Below are 12,151 nucleotides of genomic sequence, written 5' to 3' on the forward strand. Positions count from 1 at the left end.
CTGGGATTTGAACTCAGGACCTTTGGAAGAGCAGTCCGTGCTCTTAACCACTGAGCCATCTCTCCAGCAATAGCTGTTCTTACAGAGGACCAAGGTTCATTTCCTAGCTCTCACATAACAGCTTACAACTGTCTGTAACTCTAGTTGTAGGGGACACACTCCCTTTTCTGACCTCCATGGGCACTGAGCAAAGATGATACACTTACATGCATGTAGGCAAAACACTCATATACATCAAGTAAAAAAGAAATATTTCTTTAAAAAAATTAAAAAGCAGCTAGGTGATGGTGGCACATGACATTAATCCCCAGCAAAGGTAGGAGGATCTCTGTGAGTTCAAGGTCAGCCTGGTCTACAGAGCAACTTTTAGGACAACCAAGAAACAAAACAAAACAAAACAAAATAACCTGTCCTGAAAAAAGCAAACCAACTGAAAAAAGCAAACAGCTGGGCAGGGTGGTGCCCCTTAATCCTCATGCTCCAGGGAAGGAAGCAGGCAGATCTCTCAAGTTCAAGGTCAGCTGAGCCTGCACAGAGTTCCAGGCCAACCTACATAGAGAGACCCTGTTTCAAAAACATAAACCAACCAAAGAAAGCCACCTCATCCATAAACTGCTATGACTTGGACCCTCCTCGGGATAAGGATCTGAAAGTATAGAGGGGCTTAGCTCCAGGCCTCACAGCTGCTAGGTACAGGTGACTAAGAAGCAAAGCAAAAGGGAAATCTTTGCTTCCTTGGGTTTTGTTGTCTACTGAGACTGGGCCTTACAAAGTAACCCACAGCCCAGCCTCACAGTTGCAATCTTCCAACCAGTGCTGATACTATAGGCCCATGCCACCATGCCTGCTTCTGAGTGTTGGGGCTCCAATCCAGGCTTCTGCACATGCTAGTCAATGACAGGGGTGGCCTACCAGCTAAGTTCTGGGGATAGAAATGAATGCTGGCAACATTCCTAGTTTTTTAAGCAAAATAACAGCAATTAGATATGTGAAGGTGGAAGATCTAAACTGCACACGGAAAGGTAACATGATGGAGCAAACCATAGCCCTCATCTGGCCATGGGCAGAAGAAGAAAGACGATGGGCGGTATCCAGAGGTTAAACCAATGGCAGTGGCTACCGCCCAGGAACTTAAGTCTGTAGAACAGGCTGAGCAACCAGGGGCACCTGACCTGGATCTCTATTTCTTCTCCTTTCCTTACCAAGTCCAGATAAATAAATGTCTCAATTGGTTCCAGATCAATGGACACCCCCCCAAAAAAGGAATCTAAATGAAGGTATGGGAACACAATCATTAGAAGCCCATGTTGTGCTGCCCGCTGCCCAAGGAAGAAAGGTTTCTACTCTTCTAGCATAGAGGACTTGGGACTGGCAGAGCAGGAGACCATCAGAGCACACACACCACTGGAAAACAGCTTCCCCATCGGAACTAGTTCACCTATGGAGGATAAGAGCCAGATAGCTCAAATTATCTTGCGTTTGAAAACTTTGACTTTATGCCTAGTCAGGCTCACTCTTTCACCTTCATCAGCTGTGGGTCATCGCCCAGTACAGCCCGTGTCACTTGCTGGTAGTATTTGAGCAGGTCATCTGTCAGTGAAGACACTGCACTGGGCACTGTGAGGAGATAGGAAAGAAGTAGTCACAGATGGAGGGATAGCCTTCTGGAGGCTCTGCCCTCCAACCAGAACTACACCCACCCACAAGGAACCCATTCAAGCAGAACAACCTGGCACAGGCTCCAGCAGTACTCTGATCAGGTAGGTTCCATGGGTCTCGGCTCTATCGACTCCCACCCACCCTCTGCCCCATAGATCCCTGCTCAGTTCTCAAGCTTCCCATGGACAAGCCTCAGGCTCTCTGACTCTCTGCTCAGCATACCCTGGACGTAACATACTTCTCCGGAACCTCAGATGCAACCCAGACATCTGTCTTGACCTCCACCATAATGAATGGTAACAGGTCAGGGTTCTCTACCTGTACCCATAAGCCTCTGGACAAGGACCTGTGTCCCTTCAGAACACAGCAGGCACCCATACAAGCTTGTGAGATGCAGACCGAAAGGCACAGAGGCCCTTCACTCCTACAGAGCTCTTTCAGACAGCCTACTATCCACACTATCTTACCTGATCCCTGAGGGGCCAGGTTTCCTTTGCCATCCAGGTAGGAGACATGAACTAGAATCAGATGATACAGGTGGATGTCAGTTGGGATTTTACCCCTCCAAATTCTGCCCTACCTGAAAGTTGGCCCATCAGCACCACTCAGATCACTCAGTTCCTGTCCTAACCCCAAGAAGGACCCTAGCAGCCACCTCTGACAGCTGTCTCTGCACAGCCCTTGGGGATGTTGGTGGCTAGTGCCAGCTCCACCAGGTTCACTTCTCGATCCTCTGGAAAGTAGAGTTCACCCTCCCTTGCAGGGCGCAAGGGCAATGCTTCCTGGGACCCATAGCCACACACAGCCTGAGGAAAAAGAGAATTGACAAGGCAGGGTGAATTCAGTGAAGGGAAAACAGCCAGGATTCAGCTCTTCCGATCCGGGGCAGGAAGCCTACGCTGGAGGGTAGTCCAGATGTCCCAGGAAGCCAGAGATGCCTGGAGTCCAGAGCTGCCTGGGGTTCACTGGGTCAAGGTTATATGTTGTCTTTCCTCACATAACTGTAAGGGTTCTATGCCCCACTGCTAAAGTGCCAGTCTCTCCCATTCACACCCAAACAACTCTAAGACATACTACCTTCCTCCCTCAACTCCATGCCCCAGAGCTATATACCAAGACAGGTCAACAACCCCATGTTTCTTCAAGCTGTTTCTTTACCCAGCATGCCTTTTTATTTCTTCAAGCTCATTTTTCTCAGCACATTTTAAGGCCTGGCTCAAGCTCGACTTCTTCCTTGAAACTTTCCCCAACCTCCACTCTTTGGGCCCAGCACCTGGCCTGCTGCGTTGGGTGTTTGTCCCCATGTCTCACCACACTGCCATCCCTGTCTGAACAGGAGAGGGTAGCTTCACATCCCCTGGGCTCTCTATGGCCACATTCCACTGACCTCCACACTGCTCCACCTGAGAGCCCTGTTGAAGTCCTCCACCGTCAGCTTCCTTCGTTTGGTGTGTTTCATGAACTGAGAGCTATTCTGGGAGGGGAGGAACAGAATCCAGAATCAGGGGGCAGGGAGCAAATGTGGGAACCCCCCCAAGGGAAATGGACTAGACTGAAAAAACAAAGAGAACCCCACACCAGCAATCAGGAAGCCTGCATTTCCAGCTCAGCTTTTATACACCTTCCGCATGTCATGGCCCCGCTGTGTGCCTCAGTGTCTCATGTGCAGAGTGTCACTATCCATCTATTTTGCTTAGGCAGCAGGACACTATGAGAAAGTGTCATGAGAAAGTGCCCAGCAAGTGTTTTCTTTTCTAGATGCCTCACTGGCTAGAAAGAGACTCTTTAAAAGGCATGGGCCCAGACTGTCTTCTGACCTCAAAGCACAAGGTACCTGATATACATTTGTTGTTGAGCATGTCAGTGTGGGAAGAGGTAACAACAGGGAAGAGCAAAGGGAGGAATGAGGGGAACTGAGAGCAGCACACCTGTGTGGCCTCTCTGAGGCGGTAGCACACATCTTCAGCAAGCAGAGCAGCCACCTCGTCACTCAGCTCTATCCCTGTGCTCTCTGCCATGAGTCGGACTGACTCCCGAGGGATCTCCACAAACCTCCTCTCTTCTCTTTCTGACATGGCCCCGGTGGAGCTGCAAGTGGAGAAAGAAGGTGGAAAAGCTGCCCAGTATCTCTGAGATTCCTCCAAGGGTGAGGCAGGCAAGACCATTTCAACCATGCCTGCTCATCTTGCTTTATAAGCCACAAAGATGGAGCCTGGAGCCCAGAGGCTCAGCACGACGCTGGTCCAAAATGACCCACCTAGGAATGCTCCTAGGATCCCAGCAAGGGTTCATTATTCTTTATCTCCAGAACCAATGTGCAACCTGCACAGCCCACATGGCCAACTTCCCAGTGGTTCCTGTTGCTTTTGTAATAAAGAAAGATTCTGACCCATGATGGGAAGGCAATACATGTGTTTTGCCTTTCTTCTGTTTGACACTACCCCTTCTTTGTTCTCCCTAAATCTCTTTGACTCAGTGAGAAATCACCTACTCACCCCTTCAGATCCCTGTTTGAATGTCAGGGAGGCTTTCCCAGGTGCATAACTGTCCTTGTCACTTGTCTTCAGTTATGAGGCAGAAGGATAAATAATAGTTCAAAGTCCCCCAGAACTATGAAGTGAGTTCAAGGTTACCCTAACAACTCAGACTATCTAAAAATAAGATGTAAAAAGAAGGCTGGAGCCTGGCAGTGGTAGCACATGCCTTTAATCCCAGCACTAGGGAGGCAGAGGCAGGTGGATCTCTGAATTCAAAGCCAGCCTGGTCTACAGAGTGAGTTCCAGGACAGCCTGGGCTACACAGAGAAACCCTGTCTAGAAAGAAAAAAAAAAAGTATGGAGATACAGCTCGGTGGCAGAGAGCTTTCTTTTTCTTTTTTGTTTTTCAAGACAGGGTTTCTCTGTGTAGCCCTGGCTGTCCTGGAACTCACTCTGTAGACCAGGCTGGCCTCGAACTCAGAAATCCGCCTGTCTCTGCTTCCCAACTACCTTCCTCCCTCAACTCCATGCCCCAGAGCTATATACCAAGACAGGTCAACAACCCCATGTTTCTTCAAGCTGTTTCTTTACCCAGCATGCCTTTTTATTTCTTCAAGCTCATTTTTCTCAGCACATTTTAAGGCCTGGCTCAAGCTCGACTTCTTCCTTGAAACTTTCCCCAACCTCCACTCTTTGGGATTAAAGGCATGTGCCACCACTGCCCAGGGCAGAGGGCTTTCTTAACACGTATGACACCTTAGGTTCGAATAGCATGTAACTACACAACATGCTTCTTTTTTTGAAGGGTGCTGGGGGGAGGGGTGGTCAGCATGCAGTTCCCCAGCAGACTGTAAGTTGCACAGTAGTAAAGACCATGATCTGTATGCTCACCTTTGCATCCCAGGCCTCCAGCAGGGTCAGCACATACTATGCCCTCATTAAGACTTGCTGAAAAAAGAAAGGATAGTTGTTCTTTGATTTCTAGACAATGTCTATTTAGTTCTAGAAGTCACTCTCTAGACCAGGCTGACCTCCAATTCGCAGAGATCTTTCTGCCTCTGCCCCCCAGCCACCCACGAGTGCTAGAATTAAGGGCATGGATCAGTACTTCTGGCCATAAATAGCCTTTTTTTTTTTAAGATTCATTCACAGCGAGGCAGTAGTGACACACCTTTGATCCTAGCACTTGGGAGGCAAAGGCAAGCGGGTTTCTGAGTTTGAGGCTACATTGTGAGTTACAGGACAGCCAGGATTACACAGAGAAACCCTCTCTCAAAACAAAAACAAAAACAAAAACAAAAACAACAAAAAAAGATTTATTCACTTTTATGTGCATTGGTGTTTCGCCTGCATGTATATGTCTGTGTGAGGGTGCCAGGTCCCCTGGAACTGGAGTTACAGACAGTTGTGACCTGCCATGTGGTGCTGAGAATTGAACCTGGATCCTCCCAAAGAGTAGCCACCTGCTCAGCCATCTCTCCAGCCTAACTATTTTTCTAAACACATAAATGCCTGTGGCTTCCAGCTAGCAACATTCTATGACCTCATCCTATCCTCACTAACAATGAAATATATAATTGTAACATTTGTCCATTTCACAAAGCTGAGGCAGTCTTAGCTCAGAAAGATTGTGTGAACTGTCCAAGACCAAACACTAAGCACTGAGCAATTAGATTGCAGGGTCTCAAACCACTGTTGTAATTCAACTCAGGATAAAGTATTCATGAGCAGTAGGCTTGTGTTTGTACTAGGCCTTGCTTTGTAGCTCAAAGATTTGAAGTCCCACCACTAGACTCACCACTGGATGAGTATGCTTCAGTTTCCCCACCTGTAAAATGGAAGCATTCAGTGTTGTACAAGTAGAAAGCCAGAAGGGAGTTTCTCTATTATGTAGCCCTGTTTTGAGACCTCACAAAATCCGGTCTGTGACCAAGGTCTCCCACTCCTTAGTCTCCTGCCCTGCACTCCCTCAGTTCCAAGTCTTCCTGACCAGGAAGGCGTGGGAACCGACCTACAAGGACTTCTAGGGTTGCGCATCCTCCCACCCACCTTCCTCCATCCCAGATCCAAAGGGTGTGGGGTCGAGTTGGGAGGTCAGAGGTTACAGAACTTGTGTCACGTGCTCAGTGAAAGGGGCGGGACCCGCGGGGTCCGAGGCGGGTGAGCAGCCCACCGCGGGAAGCGATCCCTGAGTTGGGGCAGGACCTGCTCACCTGCGGACTCCAGAGTTGGGAGGACGCCTGCTAGGGAGGCGGCGGCTGCTTCCACTCACCGGCTCACGGTAATTCCCTCTCTCGGCTCCCAGGCTCCGCCCTCCATACGCGGAGCCAATCGGTGGCCGTCTACTGAGTTTTCCGCCCACCAAAGAGGCGTCCCACCTCAAGATTGGTCAGTGTGTATGTGCGGGTAAAGGCCCTAAGGTGTCGTTGGTCACGTGAGTGGCGCTTCTTAAAGCAACAGCTCTTGTTGGTTAGCTAACACGAGAGTGTTCCTTGGCTTACATTGAATTCGAGTTCACCGCGTAAAACAAGCTGGCCTTGAACTCATAGGCCTTTCTCTGTTGCCAGATGCTGGGATCAAAGGTGTGTGCTACCATACCGCTTTCCACTTTCTGGTCTTAAAAAAAAGTTTAATTCTTTGTGTGTGTGTGCATGTACTTGCAAATAAGAGGACAATTTTGGAGGAGTTGATGCTCTTGTTCCACCATGTAGGCACCAAGAGTGGAACTCACATTGTCGGGTTTAAGCAACAAGCTCTTTTACTTGTCTTCACCATCTCAACAGTCCTGTGTAAAGCTGGATACACATCACTTGGTAGTATGCTTGTCTAGTACTTGCAGGACATGAACTAACCAGCCCTTGGGGGACGAAAGTGGGAGGATCAGGAGTTCAATATTGCTGGGCAGTGGTGGCGCGCGCCTTAATCCCAGAACTTGGGAGGCAGAGGCAGGTGGATTTCCGAGTTTGAGGCCAACCTAGTCTACAGAGTAAGTTCCAGGACCGCCAGGGATACACAGAGAAACCCTGTCTCGAATAAAAAAGAAGTTCAATGTTATCCTCGGCTATATATCAAGCTTAAGGCTAACCTGGGATATTTGAAACCCTAAGAGTAAAATGTATTTACTGTGGTTTAGGTGATCAAACCTACAGCTTTGCATCTGATAGATAAGTGTTCTACCACTGAGCTATATCCTTGATTTATTTTTTATTTTATTTATTTATTTATTTTTGTGGTTTTGTTTTGTTTTGTTTGTTTTTTTGGTTTTTTGTTTTGTTTTGTTTTTTTGAGACAGGGTTTCTCTGTATAGCCCTGGCTGTCCTGGAACTCACTCTGTAGACAAGGCTAGCCTCGAACTGAGAAATCCGACTGCCTCTGCCTCCCAAGTGCGCTGGAATTAAAGGCGTGCACCACTGCTGCCTGGCTTATTTTTTATTTTCAGGGTTATCTAGAGTCACAGACCTTATGAGTAGTCTGTGTGATGTGTGATGACTTACACATCAGGCCCAAAGATCTATTTATTATTGTAAATAAGTACACTGTAGCTGTCTTGAGACACACCAGAAGGGAGCATCAGATCTCCTTATGAGATGGTTGTGAGCCACCATGTGGTTGCTAGGATTTGAACTCAGGACCTTCGGAAGAGCAGTTGGTGCTCTTACCCACTAAGCCATCTCTCCAGCCCATCCACCATTCTTTCTTTGAGGTTTTGATACTGCTGCTGCTGCCTCTTAGAAAAGAGAATACTCTAAGACTGAGTTGAAAAAGCCAGATGGATGGAACTGGGGTTGCCATGGCAACACCACCTGAGGCTAATGACCCTACTGAGTCTCTCCCAGTTTTGTTGACATTTGGTGTGGTTTCCATGTTTGAACACTGAAGTGTCTGTCCGGCTATGAAAGCGAGGCCATTCCCAGAGGTCTTAGTTTATCAGCTCAGTCAGTAGCGTTTCGGTTGCTCACATTTATACAATCATTGCCACTTAGAAGCACGAGAGGATGGAAGGAGGCCCAGACCTGACCAGGTCCTATCAGATCTAGTAAAGCTGTATATAATCTGTCTGGGATTTATTTACTCCCAACTGGGGCAGAAGCAGGTGCTTAGGAAGGCAGTAATGAGATCGACATTTACCACAGGAAAAAAAAGTGGCTACTGTGGGTGCCATCTGGGATGGATCACTGTGCTAAGCCATTCCACCCTCATCACTAAAGTGGCCTGAGCTCAGGGTAAGGCCCCTACTGCCTCTGAGCAGTACCAGGTAACCTTAGCAAACCCTACCCACACTTTAGCTTAAGGCATTCTCTTACATACAAAGAATTCTACTCTTTAATGAGCAGACTTACACTTTTAGAGGTTTGATCCCTAATTGTACATGCCTAAGACAGTCTCAAGGACAAGCATCCCACACTGAAAGTTAGTCCTTAGCAACATGTCATGTCACCTAGGCAACCAAGTAAGCTCACACAGGTGTCAGACCTAAGAAATTCCCACTTCACCCTGTAAAGAGCTTATCTTCCCTCCCTTTCTCTCTAATTAGCATCGGGGCCACATTGTAGCAGATGGAATCCTAACTTTAGACTTCCCTACTAGTGACTTTAAAAGATCAAAGCCAGGCACTGTAGCACAGGCCAAGGTCAGAAGGCAGAAGCCAGAAAAATCTCCGTGATTCCCAGGCCCAACGAGCACCGCACAGGGAGACCCTGTCTAACAAATGGAGGTGGGAGGCGTGGTAGTAATCTGAACCTACAATTTTATCAACATTTCAATTAAGAACATTTTGTTTTGTTTTGTTTTTTGAGGCAGAATCTCAAAATGGGCTTACACCCATTTCCAACAAGAACTTTTTTTTTTTTTCAGGACAGGGTTTCTCTATGTAGCCCTGGCTATCCTGGAACTCACTCTGTAGACCAGGCTGGCCTCGAACTCAGAAATCTGCCTGCCTCTGCCTCCCAAGTGCTGGGATTAAACTAAGAACATTTTAAATACAAAATCCAACATGAAGGCTGATGAGAAATGACAGAACCTTTGTCCAGGAGTGGTAATAAGACTAGGGAAACAGAGCCATAGTAGAGTCCATTTCTTTACTTTCTTTCTTTTTTTTAAAAGATTTATTTATTATGTATACAATGTTCTGTCTGCATATATGCCTGCACATCAGAAGAGGGCACCAGGTCTCATTACAGATGGTTGTGAGCCACCATGTGGTTGCTGGGAATTGAACTCAGGACCTCTGGAAGAGCAGACAGTGTTCTTAACCTCTGAGCCATCTCTCCAGCCCTAGAGTCCATTTATTTTTCTCTTTTCTTCTTCTTCCTCCTCCTCCTCTTCTACTTTTTCTTCCTCTTTTTTTTGAGACAAATTTTTTATTTATTCATCTCTTGCATTTGAAGTACTCCTTGATGATATCCTAAGCCTGAAGTTCTTTGCCACAGTTCCTAACCACTACACACCTGCAAACAACTGCTTTATGTGGCTTTTCTCTTGATTGATTTTACAGAGGACCACCTTTCCCTGAGTTTCTTATTGTCAACTATAATTAGGTTGATTTGGTGCTTGTCACAAAGTACCTTCACCAGCTTGGTACACGAGTTCTTCCCTGTTGGATGCAAGCACAGAAAGGGGCTTGGTGTTTGGCAGCTTCGTGTTTGCCACGTGCTAGGCCATCATGAATGAGGGCTGTCTTTAGCACCTCTTAGAGAGCAGTATTGACATCCATTACACCCCCAGCAGCAGTGCCTTCTTCAGATTGCACTAGAGGGATCTCTGCACGACTCCATGTAACTCGACAGCAGCAGAAGTGGAAAAGCAAGTCAGTTTCTTCTATCATTTTTCAGACACCATTCTAGATGCTTCAGCTTTTCATTTATTATGTACTTTTAAAAACTGTATTATTGCTGGGCAGTGGTAGTGCACGCCTTTAATCCCAGCACTTCGGAGGCAGAGGCAGGCGGATTTCTGAGTTCGAGGCCAGCCTGGTCTACAGCATGAGTTCCAGGACTACACAGAGAAACCCTGTCTGGAAAAACACCAAAAAAATAAATAAATGAATAAATAAATAAATCTTTTTTTAAAAAGTGAGTCTACTTCAGAGAAAGGTTTTAAAAAAAACAACAAAAAAAAGAAATACCAAAAAAAAAAACTGTATTATTATTAAGGTAAGGTCTCTGTTGTTTTTCTCTTTTTTAAAGATTTATTTTATGTATGAGTATACTGTAGCTGTCTTCAGACACACCAGAAGAGGGCATTGGATCCCACTGTAGATGGCTGTGAACTACCATGTGGTTGCTGGGAACTGAACTCAGGACCTCTGGAAGAGCAGTCAGTGCCTTTAACCACTGAGCCATCTCTCCAGCCCCATCTCTATTGTTATTTGTTATTGAGGCAGGGTCTCACACTGTATGCCTGGCTGGCCTGGAACTTTCCCAATTATTTCTGTCTTCCTAGAGCTAAGCTTGAAGACATATATGAGTCACCTCACCAAGAAGCATCAGCTTTTAAGAGTTTCTGACCAGGCGGTGGTGGTGCACGCCTTTAGTCCCAGCACTTGGGAGGCGGTGGTGCACGCCTTTAGTCCCAGCACTTGGGAGGCAGAGGCAGGTGGATTTCTGAGTTCAAGGCCAGCCTGGTCTACAGAGTGAGTTCCAGGACAGCCAAGGCTACACAGAGAAACCCTTTCTCGAAAAAACAAAAAAAAACAAAAAGAGTTTCTGAAATTCAACACAATTAACACTGGGTGTTTCAGGAATTATTAAAAAATGAATCCACCCCACAAACTCCCTTTCCAGCAGGGCCATGTTCTTGATCTGGTACCATGTCATCATGTCTGCCATCACCATGTCCCAGCAGGCTCTTGTTATTCTCTCCCAGCTAGCAGGAACATCTCACTCATGTGCAATGCCTTACACACCCCTACAATCATTCATCTAGCTAGCGCCTAGGACCCGGTAGGTAGGTGATGCATGGTTCTTAAGACTTAATTATCCAATCAGGTTTATATAATAATAACACAATTTACAAGATGCCAATACAATAATTCCAGAACCAAACAACAAAGACAATATTCTAACCCAACTAATCTATTTTGTAAAAACCTTTGCTTGGTTGTATAACCACTAGGGGTCTGACTCTTTATCATCCTCTGATTCCATGATGAAAAATCTCCCCTTCCTGCTCTGCCTTTTTTCCCTCCTCAAACTCTAGCTCCATCTCTCTATAGCTGTCCAATCACAGGCCTGTCAATGCCCTAATGTGATTGAACAGATAGAATGCTGCAGCAACTGGGTCTTTATTATGTAAGATGTAATCCTTGAGCAACTGGCCACATGGCCCTTAAATAACAAAACAGGATGGTGGCACACACCTACAATCATTACACTTGGAAGGTGGATCCAGAAGGAGCAGGAATTCAAAGCCAGCCTAGAACACAGAGTAATTGAAGGCTAGTATAGATTATCTGAGAACATATCTCAAAAGCAAACAATGATAATAAAGTTCTTGTTCAAGCTGGGTGGTGATGGTACACATCTTTAATCCCAGCACTCAGGAGGCAGAGGCACACTCATCTCTGGGTTCAAGGCCAGCCTGGTCTAGAGATAAAGTTCCAGAATAGCCAGGGCTATTCAGAAAAACCCTATCTCAAAAACAAAACAAAAACAGGGGCTGGAAAGATGGCTCAGTGGTTATGAGCAATGACAGCTCTTCCAAAGGTCCTGAGTTCGATTCTCAGCAACCACATGGTAGGTGTACTGGTTGGTTTTGTGTCAACTTGACATAAGCTGGAGTTATCACAGAGAATGAAGCCTCCCTTGAGGAAATGCCTCCATGAGATCCAGCTGTAAGGTATTTTCTCAATTACTGATCAAGGGTGGGAGGGCCCATTGTGGGTGGTGCCATCCCTGGGCTGTTTGTCTTGAGTTCTACAAAAACCAAGCTGAGCAAGCCAGGGGAAGTAATCCATTAAGTAACACCCCTCCATGGTCTCTACATCAGCTCCTGCTTCCTGACCTGCTTGAGTTCCA

The 12,151-nt window shown here is 46.6% G+C and overlaps 1 protein-coding gene across 6 annotated transcripts in view; it reads right to left on the reverse strand.

The window, feature by feature from the left end:
- Window positions 1–6,559, reverse strand: part of Taf6l (TATA-box binding protein associated factor 6 like) — a 13,683-nt gene extending 7,124 nt beyond the window's left edge. The window contains exons 1-8 of one of the 6 annotated variants that reach the window (XM_031389574.1): window positions 6,409–6,559; window positions 5,935–5,964; window positions 5,028–5,084; window positions 3,588–3,747; window positions 3,047–3,133; window positions 2,315–2,465; window positions 2,127–2,177; window positions 1,523–1,617 (exon numbers count right to left, since the gene is read on the reverse strand). In XM_031389574.1, the coding sequence (XP_031245434.1) occupies window positions 1,523–1,617; window positions 2,127–2,177; window positions 2,315–2,465; window positions 3,047–3,133; window positions 3,588–3,747; window positions 5,028–5,035 (552 nt within the window). In that variant the 5' untranslated portion in view covers window positions 5,036–5,084; window positions 5,935–5,964; window positions 6,409–6,559. The other 5 variants (XM_031389572.1, XM_031389575.1, XM_031389573.1 and 2 more) reach the window with 5 other exon arrangements.
- Between the last annotated feature and the right edge of the window lie 5,592 nt (window positions 6,560–12,151).

The sequence above is a fragment of the Mastomys coucha genome, unplaced genomic scaffold (genome assembly GCF_008632895.1).
Source record: "Mastomys coucha isolate ucsf_1 unplaced genomic scaffold, UCSF_Mcou_1 pScaffold21, whole genome shotgun sequence".
NCBI classification, from domain to species: Eukaryota; Metazoa; Chordata; class Mammalia; order Rodentia; family Muridae; genus Mastomys; species Mastomys coucha.